The sequence below is a fragment of the Peromyscus californicus genome, unplaced genomic scaffold, assembly GCF_007827085.1.
Source record: "Peromyscus californicus insignis strain IS unplaced genomic scaffold, ASM782708v3 Scaffold_6__1_contigs__length_162567912, whole genome shotgun sequence".
In the NCBI taxonomy this organism is placed as follows: domain Eukaryota; kingdom Metazoa; phylum Chordata; class Mammalia; order Rodentia; family Cricetidae; genus Peromyscus; species Peromyscus californicus.
This window is the reverse complement of record NW_026294584.1, coordinates 54,515,845-54,539,437: the sequence shown is the minus strand read 5'-3', so window position 1 is coordinate 54,539,437 and position 23,593 is coordinate 54,515,845. Positions and strand designations below refer to the sequence as shown.

Sequence of the window (23,593 nt, the reverse complement as noted above, 5' to 3'; positions counted from 1 at the left end):
TAATATGACATGAGCATGAGAGGAAAACAGACCATCCTATTCATGTAGTTCTCTACTCCCCTACAAAGCAAGCCATTTCCTGCCCAACACCCATCATTCTCATCCAACATGTCTAAAATCCATGATCCTGGTCTGAAAGAATATTCTCTAAAACCCATCATATTAGTGACTCTGTATCTCCTTTCTTTACATCATTGATGTTCCTGTGCTGGTTCACAGAGATCTATTATTACTTCTTTTTTTTTTTTAAATTTACTGAAGTATTTTATTTACAGTTAGTATTCAAAATAAAAAAAAATTGATCAAAATAGTTTTAACCATCAAAAAAGTTTGACGAATTGAATGATTTGCATCAATAAAGTAGCTAATTTTATTAAGAGATTTAAAATGCTGACTGATAAAATTGACCACAGAATAAGTTTATAAGTTAATAAGCTTTCAGTTTAGCATGAACTGCATAGACTTCCAGAGAAAAATAAAATATATTTGTGGTTTTTATTAACAAACAAATATCTCTTATTTCATATTACAGACATATTCATTTTTTTTTATGGCTAGGCCCCGGGTGGATCTCTGGGAGTCCAATTAGCGAGAATGAGGAGGGTTTATATGAGCGAGAATTGTTGAGACCAAGGTTGGATAAAGCACAGGGACAAATAGCCAAATGAATGGAAACACATGAACTATGAACCAATGGCTGAGGGGTCCCCACTGGATCAGGCCCTCTGAATGGGTGAGACATTTGATTGGCTTGATCTGTTTGGGAGGCATCCAGGCAGTGGGACCGGGTCCTGTGCTCATTGCATGAGTTGGCTGTTTGAAACCTGGGGCCTATGCAGGGTCACTTGGCTCAGCCTGGGAGGAGGGGACTGGACCTTCCTGGACTGAGTCTATCAGGTTGATCTCAGTCCTCAGGGGAGGCTTTGCCCTGGAGGAGGTGGGAATGGAGGGTGGGCTGGGAGGAAGGTGAGGGGGGCTGGAGGGGGGAGAACAAGGGAATCCGAGACTGATATGTAGAACTGAATTCTATTATTACTTCTTAGTATTAAGGTGATTAGCTAAGATCAGAGCAAATGAATTTAGGAACCACTGATAAAATTTTGGGATTAGGGGTGTTCAAAGAGTCCCATTATCTACCAGAATCAGACTTTCTTCAAAGTTACTGAATGCAACCTTACATTCATCAAGGGATTTCTTTATTTTTGATATTTATTTATTTATTTTAACACTCTGCTACTGTTTCTCCTCCTTCTTCTTTTCCCAGTCCTCCCATCCCATTTCCCCTCTATCTGCCTTCCATACTCTCCTCAGTTTATATTCATAGGAGCAACAAAACATGGTATATTAGGTTGAATGCTGGATAATGTAGCCCAGTATGTGGATAAGGGTCCCCAAAACCGACAAGATTCAGAGACAACTTCTGCTCTGACTATAAAGAGGCCCATAATAAGACCAAACCACACAACTATACCATATATGTAGAAGGCTTAGGTCAGTCCCATTAATGCTTACTGGGTTTTTGTTCAGTTTCTGTAAACCCCTATGAGCACAGGTTAGTTGATTCTGTGGGCTTTCTTGTGATTTCTAGTTATGGATTTCTATGCATCCCATAGAGTCTTTCTTCTCCAACACCCATGAATTTAATAGAGTAAAGCAGAGATGTGTACACAAAGTCATGACTACTATTGTTTCCCCTATTCTAGCATCCTTTCAAGAATCAGCTGTTTCCCTCCCCTTTTCCTGAGAATAAAATTTTTCTTGACACCTGAAGGTCTCTGACTGCCAAGAAACCAAAAAGTGTTGACATAAGAATCCAAGAAGGGCCGGGCGGTGGTGGCGCTCGCCTTTAATCCCAGCACTCAGGAGGCAGAGGCAGGTGGATCTCTGTGAGTTCAAGGCCAGCCTGGGCTACAGAGCGAGATTCAGGAAAGGCGCAAAGCTACACAGAGAAACCCTGTCTCGAAAAACCAAAAAAAAAAAAAAAAAAAAAGAATCCAAGAAGGGAAAAATACTGGTGTGTTTGTTCAGTAAGAATCAATGACATCGCAACCCAACTCCACAATGTTATTTTCAATTCCTCAGTCCTTTAAAAGCATGCTCCCATTCAGACCTCACTACCTTCTGCCACCATGAACACACTCCTGGTCCTGGCCCTTGTGGGAGCTGCTGGTGAGTTTCAAGCCGTGTCCAACCTTCTCCAGGATCTTATTTTCAATGCTGTAATTTCCCAGGCTTCAGTTTACTCTTATCTCCCTCAATGCACACTCCACAACATCCTTCATAGAATTCAGGGCCTTGATTTCTGAGGTAGAAAGGGAGGCAAAACTGGGAGTGCATAAAATGAACCAGGTGACACATTCCTCAGCAGCAACTGCACAGGGAATCCAACAACATAGTTATTGATGTATTTCAGAGGGAAGTATGCAACTGACATGTAATCAGACCCCTTGGAGTGTGTACTTAGGTCATTTCTTCTGTCCTTTTCCTGGAACTCTGAGTAGTTCTGAGCCCACTAGGATCCACTTACCTGCCTTGCAGTCCTTTCCTCTGGCAGATATTGAATCTGAGTGCTGACTACTGGGGACAGTGATTTCCCTGCTTTCTCTTAGTCATTCTGCTCAGATAGTAATACTAAAACAGTGGGAAGGTGATATGGAGCTGAGCAATTCACCCTCCAACAGCCTGATGAATTGGCTTCTTTTCTTTCCTCTCTAGTTGCCCTCCCTTCTGAGGCTCTAAAAAGCCAACATACAGGTGGCACAAACAAATAATGGATGGAAAAGTAAAGCAGGGCATGGGCAAAACTGACTTGTAATAGGATCCCACTATTTGTGTTCTTAGGTAGTTCTTGTTATTCCAACCCTGATGCTCAGAGAGAAATGATCTGGGGCCTTTGGGAACTATCTGCCCTACAGATGCTATAATTTATGTTACCTATAAGGGACAGTTATCTCTGTATTCACACACCTGTTGTGCTCAGTAAAAATCCTAAAGGTTTAAGCTGCTGTAGAGTCAATGGCTTCACCCTCTAGCACCCTGATAAATTGGTTTATTCTCATTTCCTACTCCATTCAAGTTGCTTTTCCTGTTGACGATGATGACAAGATCGTCGGAGGATACACTTGCCGGGAGAGTTCTGTGCCCTACCAGGTATCTCTGAACACTGGGTACCACTTTTGTGGAGGTTCCCTCGTCAATGACCAATGGGTGGTGTCTGCTGCTCACTGCTACAAGAGGTAAGTGATGGGGCCCCTGGATGCAGAGGTCATGGCCTGGGACATGAATAAAATATAGCACTGGGCAAGTGGTGAAGTTGTAAGGTAACTAGGGAAAGCCTTGAAGAAAATAATTGCTGGCAGCAGCTAAGTATCATAAGCAAAAGTGAAATTTGACACAGAATAAAAATCCTCTCGCTTTTCCAAACAAACCCATCATATAGCAAGGATTACGGGCCATTAAACCCTGATGAATTGATCTTGCTATCATAGACACCAGTGAGAAAGTCAGACAAGAACTTTCTATAAGGACCACTAGCTAAAAAGAATAACAAACTCTAAGTTTTCAGAAATACAGCTAAATATTGGTTAAATCAACACAGTCTCTACTGTGTGTTCTCAGTCCTGAGTATGTATCACAAAGATGACAAGGTTTTTTAAAACACTGAACCCAGGGCTAGATTCTGGCTCAGTATTTCTGGTGTTAGAAGCAAGAATGTGAACTTCTCTCAGGGTCCAATGTCACACTGCTATGGGTCCTGGCACAACTCTTGGGTCTCTACAGGATTAGGATCTACATAGTAATAGTTTTTAACAAAGCAAGAAGTATTTGTCATAGTTCCTACTATAGTAAACAAAGACTCAGAGGGTGAAGTGTACATCAAATGTAAACTTGGGTCCACATCCATGAATGTATCAGAATCTGTAGTATGGCAGTTTAAAAACCAGTCCACAAAAAAAAAAAAAAAAATCTAAAAAAGCCGGGCGGTGGTGGCGCACGCCTTTAATCCCAGCACTCGGGAGGCAGAGCCAGGCGGATCTCTGTGAGTTCGAGGCCAGCCTGGGCTACCAAGTGAGTCCCAGGAAAGGCGCAAAGCTACACAGAGAAACCCTGTCTCGAAAAACCAAAAAAAACAAACAAAAAAAAAAAAAAAAAAAAAAATCTAAAACCAGTCCAAACTGCACTCCTTTATTTTATACCCTATATACCAACAACCGCTGTAGATTAAAGGGCCAGGGTGCCTAACCAGAAATTGTCCATCACTGAAGAGCTTCTCCTCTGAGCTACCCCTGAACATGAAATTTTGGAACCTGTAGTGTGTTTTGGGTAATGTGTTGAAACTCTCAACCATGTCTTTTCTTTCCAACAGTCGCATCCAAGTGAGACTGGGAGAGCACAACATCAATGTCCTTGAGGGCAATGAGCAGTTTGTCACTGCTGCCAAAAACATCAGGCACCCCAAGTTCAATTCGAGGACCCTGGACAATGACATCATGCTGATCAAGCTAGCTTCCCCTGTGACCCTCAGTGCCAGAGTGGCCACTGTGGCTCTGCCCACCTCCTGTGCACCTGCTGGCACTCAGTGCCTCATCTCTGGCTGGGGCAACACCCTCAGCTCAGGTGGTAAGTATGACATTTACCTACTCCATCCCTTCCTCCCCATGATTTCCAAACCAGACATGTCTCTGGATTTGAACTTATTTTCTTTTACCTTCCAAATATGTTTGAAGTACAACTACAAGAAATGTATCGCTGGTAACAAAGGTTAAAAAGATACCAAGATGTTCAATTCCTGTAACCTAAAGAGAACACATATACAGTGTGTTATTATACTGAAAACAGGATCAACAATGGTCATTGTATAGTTTGAAAAAGCTACAATTCTTTGTTGGAATTTACACTCTTAATGATTTCTCTGGCACTTTGCCATGGTGTTCAGAGATAAATGATTGTTCCCACAGTGCGCGAATACATATTTTTTCTTTGATCACTACCTTTTCTCAAAGTGAATAACCCAGACCTGCTCCAGTGCCTGGATGCCCCACTGCTGACTCAGGCTGCATGTGAAGCCTCTTACCCTGGGAAAATCACCAACAACATGGTCTGTGCTGGCTTCCTTGAAGGAGGCAAGGTTTCCTGCCAGGTGAGTAGCTCCCTTTCCATATGAAACACCTGTTCTCCTGGAAGTGAAATTTGGACATTCAATATAATGAGACTAGAAGGATCATGCTCTGGGATCAGCGAAAATGATTTCTACCCTGGATGTCCTTTCATCTCATTAGTAAGATTAGAGGATGTGTTTCAATGAAAAACAAATAGAGTCAGAAGGTGACTGGAATGGATCTTAATGTAAGAGCAGATGTGACCCTTTTTTTTCATGCCACTTTTTTTTTTTAAACGATTTATTTATTATGTATACAGTGTTCTGTTTGCACGTATCCCTGCAGGCCAGAAGAGGGCACCAGATCTCATTATAGATGGTTGTGAGCCACCATGTGGTTGCTGGGAATTGAACTCAGGACCTCTGGAAGAGCAGCCAGTGTTCTTAACCTCTGAGCCATCTCTCCAGCCCTCATGCCACTTTTTTAAACACTGTATTTCTCCATTCCAGGGAGACTCTGGTGGCCCTGTGGTCTGCAATGGATAACTTCAGGGCATTGTCTCCTGGGGCTATGGCTGTGCCCAGAAGAACCTCCCTGGTGTGTACACCAAGGTCTGCAACTATGTGGACTGGATTCAGGACACAATTGCTGCCAACTAGGGATCCCTAATACCTCCTCACTCCCTGTGTCAATAAAGTGCATTCGCCATCACAACCTGTTCCTCTGTGTGACCTCTCTGTTTTCTTAGCTCTGGGAGGCAAGGTCTTATCTGAGTGCTTTGAGATCAGGCAGACATTCTCTATTGAAAATCATTCTGGACTCAAAATGGGCCTCAAGAAACAATCACCAGCAATATCTGAAACACAGCAATAATTTCAGTGGAGCCATAATGGGAAGTTTATTTCTTTTTACTTTTTCAAGAAAAGTCATGTCTAAACAGCAGAGCTAAAGATTTTTCTTCCTTAGTATATCAGTGGGACTTCAAGTTGTAAAGTATACATATGTTGTGTGTTAGACAAGACTACTGATTTCTTTGACAATGGCAGAAACCAATTTATACTCAATGTAACTCTTCGCAATGATTAACCACCTTGGCTTCTGAGTTCCCTCCCTCATATTCATTTTGGGAGTTTTGATGTAAATTCTTGCTCTGAAATCCTAGCAGGCCTTGAACTTGTGATTTTCTTGCTTCAGGTTGCATAATGCTTAGACTCTAGGTTGCACCAACAGAGCTGGCTCTCTACCTAAAAATGTTCATGCCAATGCAGTTCTACTCCATCCTAAGAGTGGGCGTCCTACTTAGATAATGTCTCACTGGGTGTCACCAATTGTCTCTTATGATTCTATAGAAAAAATAAGAGGCTCTGGTCTAAACCACTCACATCTCTGAGCAATCTGCCTTCTGTTTATCTCACACAATAATATTAATGTGCATGTGCTATCTTGAGAATTCCCTTAGACCTGCACTCATTTACTTAAGGTTCCCTTCTGTAGTGGTATTCCAGTGCCACAACTAGAAAGCAAAGATTCAGAGAAGGTTGATCATGAACGCTATCCCACACCTGGAAGGTGATAGAACTGGTTATTGTCAGAATTGCTTTCTTATTTGCATACCCACTAGTGGCTTCCATTCTTTTCCTACTGGGTGGTCTCAGATCAGAAGAGCCTATCCTATGTCATCTTTTACATGTTTCCATGCCACCCTCACCAACAAACACCCATGCCCACTTCCATGCACTTCCTGAAAGAGGTCCCCAGTCACAGCCTTCCATGAAGCCTGTCTACTTATAGAGAGCTCTTGCTCATTGCATTCTTTCTGATTTAACACTTTCCTGATTTCTCACAATGTTCAAGGCAGCGCCAAAGCTGCTTCTCAGGGAATACAGGGCTCTATTTTATCTTTCTCCTGGTTTCCTTCTATGACTTCAATAAAACTCTCTGACGAACAGTAAATTAGTGACTTACACTTGAAGTTACATATGACACCACCATTCACACAAAGCAGCAGCCTACAGAGTGGGAAAATATTTTTCCCAGCTACACATCTGATATATCCAAAATATGTAATGAACTCAATAAACCCGATCTCAAGAAAACAAATAATCCAGTTAAAAATGGGGTAGAGATCTAAACAGAGGATTGTCAAAAGTGTAAACTCAAATGGCTAAGAAACCCTTAAAGAAATGTTCATTAACCTTAGTGTAGGGACAGGGAGGGGATTTGAACGGACTTGGGGAGTGACAGCATATTTAAATTTAAACACTGTTTTAAATAGTAAAAATATAACACAAATAAAACAAAAATTTATCAAATGATTACAAACCATAAACTAAAAAAGAATGAAGACTAAATATCATGGAGTTTAATTCAGTGATAGAGAATAATAATATTATTTTATTCACAGGAAAAATGGATGCAACTTGAAATTTTCATGTGAGTGAAAGGAGTAAGTCTCAAAACCTCAAATATTGCATTGCTCACTCATAAGATGAACATATACATGAAAGTAGAATGGAGATGATTGGGAAGAAAAACGGGTCAAGGGATAACTGTGAGAATGTCAAAGACTGTAAGGGGGAAGATCAACATGATAAATGGACAATGATATACACGCTTGAAAATGTCACAGTCAAATCCACAACATGGTACACTAATTGTAAAATTTTAGTGGGGAAAAGGAAAGGAAATGTGGTAAGGTGATGGAAACAAGGGTTCAGTAGAAGTAGCCAGGCTTCATCGCCAGCTAAGTCAAAGTAGCAACAGAGTAGTTAACTCCTCAGTGATGCATGGCAGGGAGGCACCACAAAAGATACCACGTTTGGTTGATCTCCTATCCAGATGTCCTGAACATTAGGGTCATGCATGATTTTGGTCTCCGTATTCATCCAATATAATGATTTCTCAACACTGCTTTCCACATATGGTATTGGTTTCCTCCCTGGTCTACTCTGCTACTCTGGTATTTTCACTGTGTTTTGGGTAGTTCAGTCAGTTTCATAGTTCCAAGGTTGATTTTCTTTCATAATTTCTAACCCTTTGTGAAATTTCTTAGTATGGATTTGAATTGTCTTTTTCCTCATTCAGTTAATTTAATCCACTTATGGTCAATAGTAATATCTTTAAAGATGAATTTATTTATTTATTCATTCATTTATTTATTTTTTATGTATATAGTGTTCTGTCTGCATGTTTGCTTTCACACCAGATCTCATAATAGATGGTTGCCAGCCACCATGTAGTTGCTGGGAATTGAACTCAGGACCTGTGGAAGGGCAGCCAGTGCTCTTAACCTCTAACCATCTCACCAACCATATCACTAATAATTTTTATATGAAAATTTTTCATTCATTTTATTTTGATCACAATTTTCCTCTAACATACATTCCATTTCCACCTTCTCTCTCCACTATATCCATTTTCTTTCTCTTCTCAAAAACATAAAACAAAAAAGATGAAAGTTAAAACAAACAAACTAAAATGAGAAAACCACTAGGGAAAAAAATAACACTTAAAAAGTGCAAGAAAAGCATGGTGTCCATTTTGTGTGGTCTGTGTAGTTGGTATGTATACTTAGTGACACTTCACTGGGGAAACCTGATTCTCAGGTAGGGGTCAGATTCGTGTCCACTTCCCCCTCTTCATGCTTTGGAGTTTTGCAGGTCTAGTGGGGGCTGTCATAGTTCCTGTGAGTTCAAATGTGCATTAGTCCTGGTGCATCTCTAGGATGCTCTTTCCTTGGAGAAATCCACCACCTCTGACTCTTAAGATCCTTCTGGCTCTTCTTTCATGTAGATCTCTGAACCTTTAGAGGAAGGTTTGATGAAGATATCCCATTTAGGGCTGGCTTCCCCAAAAAATGTCCAGTTGTGGGTATCTATGTCAATAATGCAAGAAGAAGTTCCTCTGATGAGTGATTCTCTGCTCCATGGGTATGAAAACATGTCATAGGGAGTTATATTTATTGCTATGTTCCTTTAGATGAATTATATTAGTAGGTTTTCCCCCACCAGGCCATTGAATTATCTAGTTTCAGTTTCTAGTTCACTTTGGCAGTATCAGGTATGAATTCAACATCATGGAATGAACATTAAATCTAATCAAACTGTGCCTGGTTACACCCATATTATTTGTGTTCTTTATCAACTAGGAAGTTTCTTATTCTTATTAGAAGCATCCTTATTTACATAAAATGGTAAAAATTCAAGCCAAGTAGTGTGCTGAGAGTACATGAGAGCAGGGAAGATGACCAAAGAACTGAGGTCAGCTCTGGAAGGGAAGAGCTGGGGGAACAGAGATTCTACTGCCCAGTTTCTGTGCATTAAATACTACTCAGAAGTAATAACACAGTGGATGCAGGACTCTATGGAAATGAGTAAGGACAGCAGCCCAAAACTCTCAATACTTCCTGGCAAAGCATCTATGGGAACACAGAATAAATGGATCTTGGAGGTGTTACTGTCTCCAGTAATCCACATATGAAAGAATCAACCCTTGTTTTAGAGGATGAGACCAGAAATTGCATAAACTTCATAGCCTCAATTTTGGGCTGTTCAATCTATCCGTTTTTCTCAGAACCTCTTACATGACTACCTAATATGGTTATATTCTATATTGACTATGTACCCAATTGTTCCTGAGTTAGAAACAAAAGATTTTCATGCTTATTTTCAAATCCCCCAAAAGGTTCAATATCAAGAATTGGGCACCTTCTCAAGATGGTACCTGGCTATAGCCCTCTGTGATATGGCAGTGGTAAAAATTATCTTATTAATTGCTGATTAATTACAAAAGTCACAGTGTATCAAAAATCAGTACCAGCAAAGACATAGTACACACACACACACACACACACACACACACACACACACACACACACACAAACGTAGTGGTATTTGCAAGAAGCACCGCCTCCTTTGGGCCACATAGCCCAAGGTCATGGGAGGACCAAATACTACTACACACACACACACCCTGGAATTAAGTAATAAGGACTACACAGTTTTTTTGTGTTTATAATTTTTGGTATTTTATTGCCAAAGTAATCCGTTTACTCCAGGATTATCTGTTAATAATCACTGATGACCTTGTATATTAGTCAGGTTCTCCAATGGAACAGAACTGATAGAGTGAATATATACATATTAAAAGGGGGAGTTATTAGAATGGGATACAGCTATGCTCCAGGCAGTCATATAGGCCCAGAATCCTCTGGTGATTCCCTTGTGAGAACTGCTACCTCAGCACCTGCAATGTACAAAAGATTCAAGAGAGTACTTAGATTGCTACTGGTTTTGAGTTTGTGACTCCTGGCTTCCTTAGAGTTTCTTTTGCTGCAATAAAGCACCATGATCAAGAAGCGATTTGGAGAGGAAAGAAATTACTTGGCTAATGCTTCTATTTCACTGTTTATTCTTAAAGGAAGTCAGAGCAGGAGATGAAGCAATGAAGGAACTTATAGCAGTATTTGATGCAGAGGCCATGAAGAGGTGCTGCTTACTGGCTTGCTCCTCCTGACTTGCTTGGCCTGCTTTGCTATTGAACCCAGAACTGCCAGCCCAGGGATGATATTATTCACAATGAACTATATCCTCCCCCATCAATCGCTAATTAAGAAAATGCCTTACAGTCTTGCCTACAACCTGATCTTATGGAGGCATTATTCTTTTTTTTTTTTTTTTTTTTTTTTTAATTTATTTTAATTTATTTTGCAATACAATTCAGTTCTACATATTGGTCACGGATTCCCTTGTTCTCCCCCCTCCCGTCCCCCTCACCTTCCCCCCAACGCCCCCCCCCCATTTGTGTTGTTTCTTTTTTTTTTTTTTTTTTTTTTTCCCCTTTTCTATTTTAATAAAAAGGAAAAAAAAGAAAAAGGTTATAACTAACAAAAGAAAAACTATATACAAAAGTACAATGACTATATACAATATATACAAGTAATAAATGTCTAAACAATGTCTAGTCCATTTGTATTTGACAAATTCAGAGAAAATAATTTCATTATCTATCCTATTTTGTTAAGTCCAAAATGTATCTAATTCACTTTCTATCCTAATTAATCTTCAACTATAACTAACTAACCTTCAACTATAACTAACTAATCTTCAACTCCCTCAGAGACCCAAGAAGGAAATAATATTAGCTAACAAAAATAAAAACAGAAAGTGCATGCAAGCAACTTCCAAAAAATTTGTGAGTTGACAGAAACAGCCAGCTGCCTGGACAGTCACCTGAGGTTTCTCCACAGTGTTGGGGCATCATCTTCAGCCTATAGGCTTAGCATATCTGACAGACTCATTTGTGAAGTAGGATGTACACAAGGTCGACAGTTCAACCTCACATTGGGTGAGAGCAGTCCATGTACCAGAAACACCTGAATTCCACTAGTGTCATGTCATGATTCAGGATTTTAAATTCTGGAAATTGTTGTTGATTTTTTAATTCAGCTGTCCATTCTTGGCTGTGTATATATGGCTTCATCTTAACATCCCGTTCTTCTCCACATCCCTCTGTCAAATGCCAGTTTACTATTGCGAGGCGTGAGCTTAGTTACTCTTCAAGAATAACTGTTTCAGCTGCTGTTCCATTGCACATCAGAAGCCATCGGCCCACTGCCTATTCAGCTGCCTTCGAAGAAAAGGGCACTGTACCTTTTCCAAATTGCGAAGGCCACTTCAGGGATGGTGCCATATTGTCCTGGCCTCAGAAGATGCCTTTTGATAAAGCCATAACCACACTCGTTTTGGCAAGAATCAGTAGTCCTTTGTTTCATGTCCTGTCTGTCCATTTTGTCAGCAGTTGATTCAAGGATACTTTGTTGTCCAGTGGCTAACTTTTGCCACAATGAAAGTTAACTCCATATGCAGTTTCTTCAATGCCCATATTTTCTCTGAAGTAGATTGGTACTGCCAGGAGCCGACATGTCTCATAATCATAACAAAAAAGAAAAATTTTCTAAGTTATTAAAACATTTTAAATGCCATATTCTGTAGATCTCTGAAGGGTTTGAAGATGACCTGTCTAAAATATATCTGCTCAATTTTTAAAACATATCTAATATGACTACAACTTCTATTGTAATGTCTAACTACTAACTTTCATTTCTTTTTTTTTTTTTTTATTAATTTATTTTGCAATACAATTCAGTTCTACATATCAGCCACGGATTCCCTTGTTCTCCCCCCTCCCGTCCCCCTCACCTTCCCCTCAACACCCCCCCCCATTCCCATCTCCTCCAGGGCAAAGCCTTCCCCACAGACTGAGGTCAACCTGGTAGACTCAGTCCAGGTAGGTCTAGTCCCCTCCTCCCAGGCCGAGCCAAACAATCCTGCATAGGCCCCAGGTTTCAAACAGCCAACTCATGCAATGAGCACAAGATCTGGTCCCACTGCCTGGGTGCCTCCCAAACAGATCAAGCCAATCAACTGTCTCATCCATTCAGAGGGCCTGATCCAGTGGGGACCCCTCAGCCATTGGTTCATAGTTCATGTGTTTCCATTCATTTGGCCATTTGTCCCTGTGCTTTATCCAACCTTGGTCTCAACAACTCTCGCTCATATAAACCCTCCTCATTCTCGCTAATTGGACTCCCAGAGATCCACCCGGGGCCTAGTCATGGATCTCTGCATCCAGATCCCTCAGTCGTTGGATGGGGTTTCTAGCACAACAATTAGGGTGTTTGGCCATCCCATCACCAGAGTAGGTCAGTTCAGGCTGTCTCTCGACCTCTGCCAGCAGTCTGTTGTGTGGGTATCTTTGTGGATTTCTGTGGGCCTCTCTAGCACTTTGCTTCTTCCTATTCTCATGTGGTCTTTATTTACCATGGTCTCCTATTCCTTGTTCTCCCTCTCTGTTGTTGATCCAGCTGGGATCTCCCGCTCCCCCAAGCTCTCTTTCCCTCAACCCTCGCCTTTCATTACCCCCACTCATGTCCAGGCTGTTCATGTAGATCTCATTCCATTTCTCTGTCATTGGGTGATCCCTGTGTCTTTCTTGGGGTCCTGTTTTCCAGGTAGCCTCCCTGGTGATGTGAGTAGCAGACAAGTCATCCTTGTTTCATGTCTAGTATCCTGCTATGAGTGAGTACATACCATGTTTGTCTTTCTGAGTCTGGGTTACCTCACTCAGGATGATTTTTTCTAGATCCATCCATTTGTCTGCAAACCTCATGATGCCATTGTTTTTCTCTGCTGAGTAGTATTCCATTGTGTATATGTACCACATTTTGTTTATCCATTCTTCAGTTGAAGGGCATCTGGGTTGTTTCCATGTTCTGGCTATTACAAACAATGCTGATATGAACATAACTGAACAAGTGCTCTTATGGTGTGGTTGAGCATTTCTTGGGTATATGCCCAAGAGTGGTATAGCTGGATCTTGGGGGAGATTGATTCCCAATTTTCTAAGAAAGCGCCATATTGATTTCCAAAGTGGTTGTACAAGCTTGCATTCCCACCAGCAGTGGAGGAGAGTTCCCCTAGCTCCACATCCTCTCCAGCATAAGGTGTCTTCAGTGTTTTTGATCTTAGCCATTCTGACAGGCGTAAGGTGGTATCTCAGAGTTGTTTTGATTTGCATTTCCCTGATGATTAGGGATGTTGAGCAGTTCCTTAAATGTCTTTCGGCCATTTGAGTTTCCTCTGTTGAGAATTCTCTGTTTAGTTCTATAGCCCATTTCTTAATTGGACTGTTGGGCATTTTGATGTCTAATTTCTTGAGTTCCCTATATATTCTGGATATCAGTCCTCTGTCAGATGTGGGGTTGGTGAAGATCTTTTCCCATTCTGTAGGCTGTCGCTTTGCCTTGTTGACCGTATCCTTTGCTCTACAAAAGCTTCTCAGTTTCAAGAGGTCCCATTGATTGATTGTTTGTCTCAGAGTCTGTGCTACTGGTGTTCTATTTAGGAAGTAGTCTCCTATGCCAATGCGTTCAAGACTACTTCCTACTTTCTCTTCTAGCAGGTTCAGAGTAGCTGGATTTATGTTGAGGTCCTTGATCCACTTGGACTTAAGTTTTGTGCACGGTGATAGATATGGATCTATTTGCAGCCTTCTACATGTTGATATCCAGTTTTGCCAGCACCATTTGTTGAAGATGCTTTCTTTTTTCCATTGTGCGCTTTTGGCTTCTTTGTCAAAAATTATATGTTCATAGGTGTGCGGATTAATGTCAGGGTCTTCAATTCGATTCCATTGGTCCACATGTCGGTTTTTAGGAGGCATTATTCTTAATTGAGGTTCCCTCTCTCAGATGACTTTAGTTTGTATCATGTTGACATAAAACTGTCCAGCAAAACTCTCATGAAGTAGGTTTTAATACCAGTGAAGCAATGCTTCAGGATGTTACTGGATATGCGAATGTGACAATGAGTTAGAGCAATAAGGAAAAGAGAAAAATTTTCCTTCTCCTTGTCCTTTTAAGTGGGTTGCCACTACAAAATGTGACCCAGACCTAAAGTGGGCTTTCCCAGATATACAATAAGGAAAATTTCTCATTGGCATACACAGCTGCATGGGTATGAATTTGGTCAACATCTCATGATGCAAGTTGACATCCATGACTAGCCATCAGTGCCCATCTGTACTTGGAGATTCACCCTCTGAGGTTTAGCTTATTTATTACTCAAAATGAGAAAAGTGTCTTTTGCATGGAGTAGTGTTAGAACTATGAACTATTTTGTTTACTCTCTGTTACTTGTTTGTGTCATTGTGTTCTTTCATAGTCCTGACACAATTTCCCTGTACTCCTGCATTGCTGATCTCCTGCAAGCTTTGGAATACAGACACCATTTGCTAACCTGGCTGATGTTTTTATTTGTGCCATTGCAGAATTGCCAGTTTCACCATCTGCCTTAAAAATTACAATCAATTCTTGATACTTTAAAACCAAAGAGTTCTCATTTAGCGTTAGATATTGAATAAAACTTCAGAATTAAAAAAAAAACCCAGAATGACCTAGGTAATGAAAATAGCATGTTGTGCCTACATTCAAGGTGAGGAGCCACAAATGGGATAGAAAGAAAAAACCTGAAACATCTCATTGGTCATTACCAATGGGCAGCCTTGAGGTCATAGTTAAGGACTAAGATTTTATCCCCAGAAGGGAAGGCACAAAGGTGTTTTTTTTTTTTCACTATACAGAGTAGAGGAATATTGGTGTCACATTCAGGAAGCAAATTTCACTGGATAAATTAAGAGTGTAACATGAAAGAAATAGTAGGCTAGAGAAAAATAATGGAGGAAATTGTAGATTAAAGGGGAACATATCCTTGAATTACAAAGTGGGAGTACAGAGTAGTAAAGCATACAAGATATAAGGAGGGGTGACTAAGGTGATCTGATAAAATTGGAGAGTAGTTTAAATATGAAAACAGTCATGTGGGATCTAGAAATTTCCAACTTTCCTCCGACAGACATCTCACAGAAACACCACTCCATAGGAACATGCCATGAATAATGCGCACTTCACACTCCAAGTACAGAAACACACACCCCTGTCCTTGGATGGTCCCCTTTACACAGTGTGGCAAGAAACTGTGTACTAACAGGGAAACTGAAAATTCTGTTTTCATGTTCTTCCAGGAAGAGAAATGCCTGCATAAAATGAGTGTGCAATTTGTTCCATTGGGAACTCTGATTTCATTGTCAGCAGACTATTTAGCTGCCACCTGCAGCAGGTCTCACATGCTCTAACAATTTCCAGATCTTCCTATGGCCTTGGTGTAGCATGCCAGTTTTAGATAATTTCTCAGGTGAAAAGGAATCTGTCCAAATCAATCCTTTCTGAATACATCATACTAACATGATTGAGAAAATTAAATTATGTGAATAGTTTGAAACACTTGATAGACATGGCAATATGATAGTCCTTCCACTTAGGAATGACCAGGAGAAAATAAGTGAGAAAAAGGGATGCAGAGATGACAACTCTGGTGGCTGTTTAGGGGTGTGAATCTAATCCAGGCCTGCCAGTAATAAGACCACAACATATGTTATGACGCCTATGTTGGCATTTCCTCCAATTTCTTCTGATATCCAGTTCCTCCAACTTCTCTTAGTTTGCTCCCTCTAACTCAATTGTTACAATTATAGCTAAGTTTCTCCTACATTTCTGTGTAATTCCAGAAACATCACTAGTTTTCAGAGAACTCAAACCTCATCTCACTTCCAACATATATTTCCTGTATCTGGGGTCAGTGGAGAGAAAAGTATCCAAGAGAAAGGACCCTCTAATTGGGTTTTATAAATAGGGATCTTATACCTATCAGAATGGCTAAGACCAAAAACACTGAGGACAGCTTATGTTGGAGAGTGTGTAGAGTAATGGGAGCATTCCTCCACTGTTGGTAGGAGTGCAAACTCGTACAGCTACTTTGGAAATCAGTATAATGACTTCTCAGAAAATTGGGACTCAATCTACCTGAAGACCCAGCTATCCCCCTTTTGGGCATACACTCAAGGGATGCTCAATCATACCACAAGGAAGCTTGCTCAACTATGTTCATAACAGCTTCATTTGTAATAGCCAGAACCTGGAAACAACCTAGATGCACCTCAACCAAAGAATGGCTAAAGAAACTGTGGTCCATTTACACAATGGAGTACTGCTCAGCTGTAAAAAACAATGACATCATGACATTTGCAGACAAATGGATGGAACTAGAAAATATCATCCTGAGTGAGGTAAACAAGACTCAGAAAGGCAAATATGGTATGTACTTACTCCTAAGTTGATATTGGATGTAAAGCAAAGGATAACAAGACTATAACCCACAGCTCCAGAAAAGCTAGGTAAGAAGAATTCTAAGAGGGATGCATGAATCACCCTGGGAAGGAGAAATAGATGAGATTTCCTGAGTAAACTGGGGGCAGGGAAACTATATACGGAAAGGGATGAGGATAAGAATTTGAGAGAATGTCATGGTTGAGGTGGGGGAGGGACAGAGTGGGAGAGCAATCAAAGAGATTTCTTCATAGCAGGAGCTAGTATGGGGCTATGGTGAAACCTGGTGCTAGGGAAAATCTTAGAAATCCGCAACCTTGACCCCAGCTTAGACTACTAGCAATAGTGGGGAAGGTGCCTGAACTAGCCTTCCCCTGTAATCAGATTGGGGAATACCCTGTCATCATAGAGCCTTTATCCAGTAACTGTTGGAGGTAGATGCAGAGATCCACAACCAAGCACCAGGCCAAGCTCCTGGAGTCCAGTTGAAGAAAGGTAGGAGGGTTTATATGATCGAGGGGGGTCAAGGTCATGATGGGGAAATCTATAGAGACAACTGAACCAAGTGCTTGGGAACTCACCAACTCTAGATCAACAGCTGTGGAGCCTACATGAGACCAAACTAGGCTCTTTGCATGTGGAAGACAATTGTATAGCTTGGTCTGTTTGAGGGGCCCCTGGAAGTGGGATCAGGATCTATCTATCCCTGGTGCATGAGCTGGAAATTTGGAGCCCATTCCTTATGGTGGGATGCCTTGCACAGCCTTGATGCAGCAGGGAGAGGCTTGATCCTGCCTCACCTGAATGTACCAGGCTTTGTTGACTCCCCATGGGAGGCATTACCCTTTAGAAGGAGTGGATGGAGGGTGGGTCAGAAGCTGTAGGTAGAAAATCAGGAGGAGGGATGGGAGGAGGAATTGTAATTGATATGTAAAATGGAAAAATTTAAATAAATAAAAAACAGAATCCCAAGCTAAAGTCTTAACAATAAATATATAGGCACAATCATGTATTAGCTTACTATGGCTGTTTTATACTGTAGCAAAATGGAAAATGAGTCTTAGGATGATTTAAGTAAAAAACAAAACAAAACAAAGTGGATTCAGTACAAGAAGAGTCATGACTTACTGAGCATAGCATTATACTATTGCTATACATATAGTAATAATAATAATAATAATAATAATAATAATAATAAATACATTATTACCCCAAACCTGCTGTTTACACTCTATTTGAAAGTCTGTGCTATTCCTATACTATTCATCCCAATGTGCAAATTCCTTTATATCTCTCTCTAAAAAATTCTGCTAGTCCCAATTCAATGTTTGGCATGTCAAACAATTGCATTTTGATTTTGGCAGCAGTGTGTTTTTCCTGGGTGTGTATTTTATGCTGCAGATTATAGTCTTCTATGGACCTTATATTTTTTCCATCATTCTGCATTTCAAAGATGATCAACTGGTCTTTACAGAGTGGGATTAAGGTTTTTAAGTTTAAGCAACAACTACTGTAAAGGTCAGGCATGGTAGTCAGACTCTGTACTGAGATGTTCTGACAAGAGCATTCTGGTTGCCGTGCTCTAGTACCATAGTTGCCCCGATCTCATGAAAGGGGCAGATAACAGATTCTGTTAAATCATCTTCAGATATTAAGGATCTGCATCTCTGAAGAGAAGTGACTTCTTCATAGCTGATACCTGAACCCCTTCCTCTGAACACTGAGTTTGGTTCCCATTATTCTGTGGCTACCAAGTGGAATGTTTCTGATTTCCCTATAGTAGAGTAAACAGCCTAAGAATACATTTTTTCCTTATGTCCACAGGTAAGTTTAGTGCTCACTCCTCATCAAGGGAAATTTCTTTGCAACAGACAGTGACTAGTAACTCTCTTTCCTTTCAGGGCACATTCTTCTTCCTATTTTATCTTTTATTTTCTTTTTAATAGTGCTTGAAAGATCCTACTATGGGTCTATTTTCACCCAAAATCTTGCTGCTGCCAGCAACTTCTCTGTTATATGTCTTTCCTTTCTCCCCTACAACTTTATCACTTGCCCACTTGCCCATACTGATGCCTGGTGTAAAGATGCCCCACTTTGAGCAATGTAGTCGAGGAACCACCACTTATGAATGAAGCAGTGAGTCGCAGACACCAAGTATTGGTCATTCATGATGAAGCCTCCTCAGAAATGGAGTCCAGAGTTCAAGAATACCTGGTAGGGGACAGAATTCTCTTGACAGGTGTATCCTCCTGTGATCTTGTCATCATCATTAGCATGAAAAGCCCCTGAGCAGAGATAAAAGCAGAAGAAAATTTATTAAGATGATGGAGGGTGGATCCCTCAGATCTATATCACTCTCCTAATGTTTTAGCATTATTTTCTGAGCAGAATGACTAAGAAAATTAGGGAACACACAGTCCCTCATAAACAACACAGGATTTGAGGTTCTACAGTGGAAGGGACTATAGGACAGGTAACTAAATTCTAGAGGGCTCAGATATCATCTTAGTTTAAGCAAAATGCAGAAGAAATGACCAAAGAACACAGTTTGTGGGATTTTTTTGTGGGATCCAATTCCATGTCAGTTCTCTAAACCACTGATTTCTTCACTCTGAAATTCATCAGTTGTCTATGCTACCAGAAAAATGACTTTCCAGGCTAATCACTTAGATATAGCTATCTTGGAAAATGCTCAGGCTGCATAGACTGTGTTGTTCCAATCTCCTTAACATCACTAAAACATGCACAGTAAGGGCAGAAGGGAAAGGTGTTCACAATCAAGTCAGGCACAACAAATGAGGGCCCAGAAGCTGACCAATATAAAAGTAGTTATTAACTTTTATTGCAATCTGGTAATATTAAAGTCATCTGGTACAGTACCTCCTGTGTGCAAGGCACACCAGGCAACTTTATCAAAATTACCAAGGTTGAGAATTTGGTACATTAGTTTTAAAATGACTTCAGGCACATTTTCCTTAACAGACTCGATTGTGAAGGATTCCCAGAGCTATTTCAGTGGAGGAATGTGTTTGCTAGTTCATTTTGTGGAACCTCTCCTTGAATACATTCTAGCCGTAGTGATCACAGCGATGGATCTGACAATGATTTTTATAGATTGTGGATTCATGAAAATGTGAGAAAAGTGAAGACTGAGCAAGTACAACTGCTGGAAATAGGGTACCATAGCGTAAATCTGACTACTGGAGTGAAGGTTAGGTGAACTTACTATGATGGCAGATAGAGTCCATATATTCCAGTTAATTGCAAAGCAGGGCCAGACTTAGCATAGCATGGAACTCACCAGCAGTTCCCATAATAGACAGGATCAGGAGTTCACTCATGGTGGCTGAAAGTGATGAGCACTGAATGGGGTCCTCTTTATACAACCCTATGAAGTGAGAAGACAGCTTGTTGAAGTGGGATTAGGGTCTCATTAATTCTTCCTGAGCAACGTAATTATTTTTCCCTTCCTACACACTTACATCACCCCTGCTCTTATGCCTTCTTCGCAGGAGGAGACTTTCAGGCGTGAAGGAAAATCTTATTCTCCCATTGGATAGGATGAAACAGCTGATCCTTTAAAGGATGCTGGAATGGAGGAAACAGTGATAGTCAATCTGTCTATGCAGTGCTACTGTACTAGACTAAATCCATGGGTGTTAGAGAGGAAAGACTGTATGGAAGGCTCAGAAATTCTTTTTTGATGGTAGGTTGCTTTTAGGAACTTTGAAGAAGGACAGATTCTGGTAGATAGTGGGTTTCTGTGAATCCCCCACACCTGCAGAGTCTATTGGTGTTCTCTAAATTTCTTTGCTCTAACCTGACCAATCTACTTCATAGGAAAAGCAAATTTAAGAGTTCTGTGGATCAGCCCTGGAATATCACTCATGGTAAGAAAGGAGATAGAGTTCCTAAAAAGTGTGAGCTTTTACATACTCTACTTCCTAACTAGGTTCATGAATTTCAGGCATGGTGGAAGGGAATCGGTGAGGGCTGAGTACCAAATGTCTTACTTTGTTAGTGGAGTCAAGAGCTACATGAACACAGTGCTCCACTTTGATCTCAATTTCAAGATATTTGCCTCTCATGCCGATGCCATATTAAGGCCACCTAGGAACATGGAGAGTATACAATCAATACTGCAGATATAGACTATGAGGATTCTAGGTCTCATCAATGTTGCCCTGAATATCTATATTAAACAAAACTACCCAATATTATAGGATAAACAGCCTTTCTGGAAGTGTATACACATTTTTAGGAGTAGAAAGACCTTGAGCCATGTTTAACTTGATTTCTGCACAAGGATGAGGTACAGATATAAATGGGAAGTTTATGGATATTTATATTATCTGTGTAACAAGTGTACAATGTTGTGCTCAGTCAATAGTGACTATGATTTTTCTGTTTTATTTAAATCATCCTTAAGACTCAGTTTCCATTTTATCAGAGCACAAACAAGCCATAGAAGGGCACTACCTAATGGTGTGTGAGTTTGTGGCTATTTATAAGACCCAGTTGGAGGGTCCTTTCTATCACATGTTTTTCTCTCCACTGACCCCAGATGTAGGAAATATATATTGGAGGTGAGATCATGATTGAGTTCTCTGAAAAATAGTGATGGTTCTGGAGTTACACGGTAATGGAGGAGAAACTTAGCAACAATTGTGGCAGTTGGGTTGGAGGAACCAAATTGACTGGAGGTGGAGGAATTAGAAATGAGAAGAAACTGCAGGAAATACCAACATGGGCTCCATAGCATATATTGAGGTCCTATTACTGGCATGGCTGGGTGAGCTTCACACTTCCAAACAGCCCCTCAGAGTTTTCATCTCTGCATCCTGCTTTTCATTTATTCCCCCCCTACGTCCTTCCTAAAATTGGAAGGTCTGTCCTATTGCCACGTTTGTCAAATTTTTCAGACTATTCACATACTTTAATTTTTTGCAATCATATTGGTGGAAGGTATTCACAAGGGATTGATTTGGATGGATTTCTTTTCACCTGAGAAATTATCTAAAACTGTCATGCTGCTCCAAGGCCACAGGAAGATATGGAAATTGTTGGTTCATGTGAGACCAGCTGCAGGTGGCAGGTAAATGATCTGCTGACAATGAAATCAGAGTTCCCAATGGAACAAATTGCATACTCATTTTACGTTGGCATTTCTCTTCCTGGAAGAACATGAACACAGAATATTCAGTTTCCCTATTAGTACACTGTTTCTTGCCACACTGTGTAAAGGGGACCATCCAAGGATAAGGTACTTCTGTACTTGGAGTGTGACGTCCAGATTCCCCCTGCCATGTTCCTATGGAGTAGAACTCCTTGGAATGTCTTTAAAAGGAAAGTTGGAAGTTTCTAAGTCTTACATTGTTGTTTTCCTATTTAAATGACTCTCCAATTTTATTACATCACTTTGTCATCCTTCCTTATTTCTTGTATGCTTCACTACTCTACACTTCCACTTTGTAATGTGAGGATATGTTCCCCTTTAATCTCAACTATTTTCCTCCATTATTTTTCTCTAGCCTACTATTCTTATCATGTCATAATTTCATTTTTATAGTTAGTATTTATGGTCATTTATCAGATTCTATTCTTTTTATTTAATTTTATATTTAATTTAATTTTACATACCAGCCACAGATTCCCCTGTCCTCCCACGCATCCCCCTCCCTTCCCCCAATTCACCCCCTATTCCCACCTCCTCCAAGGCAAGGACTCCCCTGGGGATTCAGCTCAGTCTGGTAGATTTAGTTGAGGCAGGTCCAGTCCTCTCCTCCCTTCACCTAGGCTGAGCAAAGTGTCCCAGCATAGGCCCTAGGTTCCAAAAAGCCAGTTCATGCACTAAGGACAGGTCCTGGTCACACTACCTGAACCCTAAGAAAGACATAGGATTCACCCTGTGACAGAGAAATGGATGAAATTGACATGAGCAAAATGGACGTGAAAGGATGTAATGAAAAGCAAGAGTAGGGGGAAAGAGACCTTAGGGGAGCAGGAGATACCAGCTAGATCAAGAACAGAGAGGGAGAACAAGGAAAGAGATACCATGATAAATGAAGACCCCATGGGAATAGCAAGAAGCAAAGTGCTAGAGAGTTCCCCAGAAATCCACAAAGATACCTCCACATAATTTCATTTTATCCAATGAAATTTGCTTACTGGATATGACACCCAATATTCCTCTACTGTGTATAGTGAAGAAATTCCTTGTGTGTTCCTCCCCAATATTCCAGTCTTAGTCAATACCTCTCATCCCAAGGCTGCTCATTGGAAATCACGTAAATTTAGATACATTCTTTCTATCCCATTTGTGGCTCATCACCTTGAATTTGTGCATGATATGCAAGTTTCCTGTCCCAGGTCATTTGGGGATTTAATTTATTCAAATGTTTTATTCAATATCTAACTCCAAATGAGGCCTCTCTAGGTTTTAAAGTATCAAGACTTGTTTGGGATTCCTAGGTCAGATGGTGAAACTGGTGATTCCTCCATAGCACAAATAAAATCATCAGCCTGGTTATCAAATGGGTGTCTACGTTCCAAAGCTTGAAGGAGAGCAGCAATGCAGGAGTACAGGGAACTTGTGTCAGGACTACTAAAGAGCACAATGACACAATCAGGTAATAGAGAGTAAACAAAATAATCCACAGGCCTAACACTACTCCATGCAGCAGACCCTTGTCCCATTGTGAGTAATAAATAAGCTAAACCTCAGCGACTGGATCTCCAAGTTCAGATGGGTGCTGGTGGCTAATCATGGATG

At 40.6% G+C, this 23,593-nt stretch overlaps 1 protein-coding gene and 1 gene segment (V, D, J or C); one reads left to right on the top strand and one right to left on the bottom strand.

Moving 5' to 3' along the window:
* LOC128098744 (T-cell receptor beta-1 chain C region-like) overlaps positions 1-23,593 on the bottom strand; it is a 431,175-nt gene that overhangs the window by 104,635 nt on the left and 302,947 nt on the right.
* On the top strand, positions 2,130-5,644 carry LOC128098749 (anionic trypsin-2-like). Its single transcript, XM_052720144.1, has 5 exons — positions 2,130-2,169; positions 3,077-3,236; positions 4,367-4,620; positions 5,004-5,140; positions 5,609-5,644. Exons 1-5 carry the CDS (start codon positions 2,130-2,132, stop codon positions 5,642-5,644), a joined length of 627 nt encoding a protein of 208 aa, XP_052576104.1.

What these genes read in the sequence shown, in the direction of transcription:
- LOC128098749 (XM_052720144.1), top strand. Translation starts at nt 2,130, where the DNA reads ATGAACACACTCCTGGTCCTGGCCCTTGTGGGAGCTGCTG. An exon ending in CAACACCCTCAGCTCAGGTG is followed by an intron (nt 4,621 to 5,003) that starts GTAAGTATGACA and finishes CTTTTCTCAAAG; the next exon opens with TGAATAACCCAGACCTGCTC. An exon ending in GAGGCAAGGTTTCCTGCCAG is followed by an intron (nt 5,141 to 5,608) that starts GTGAGTAGCTCC and finishes TCTCCATTCCAG; the next exon opens with GGAGACTCTGGTGGCCCTGT.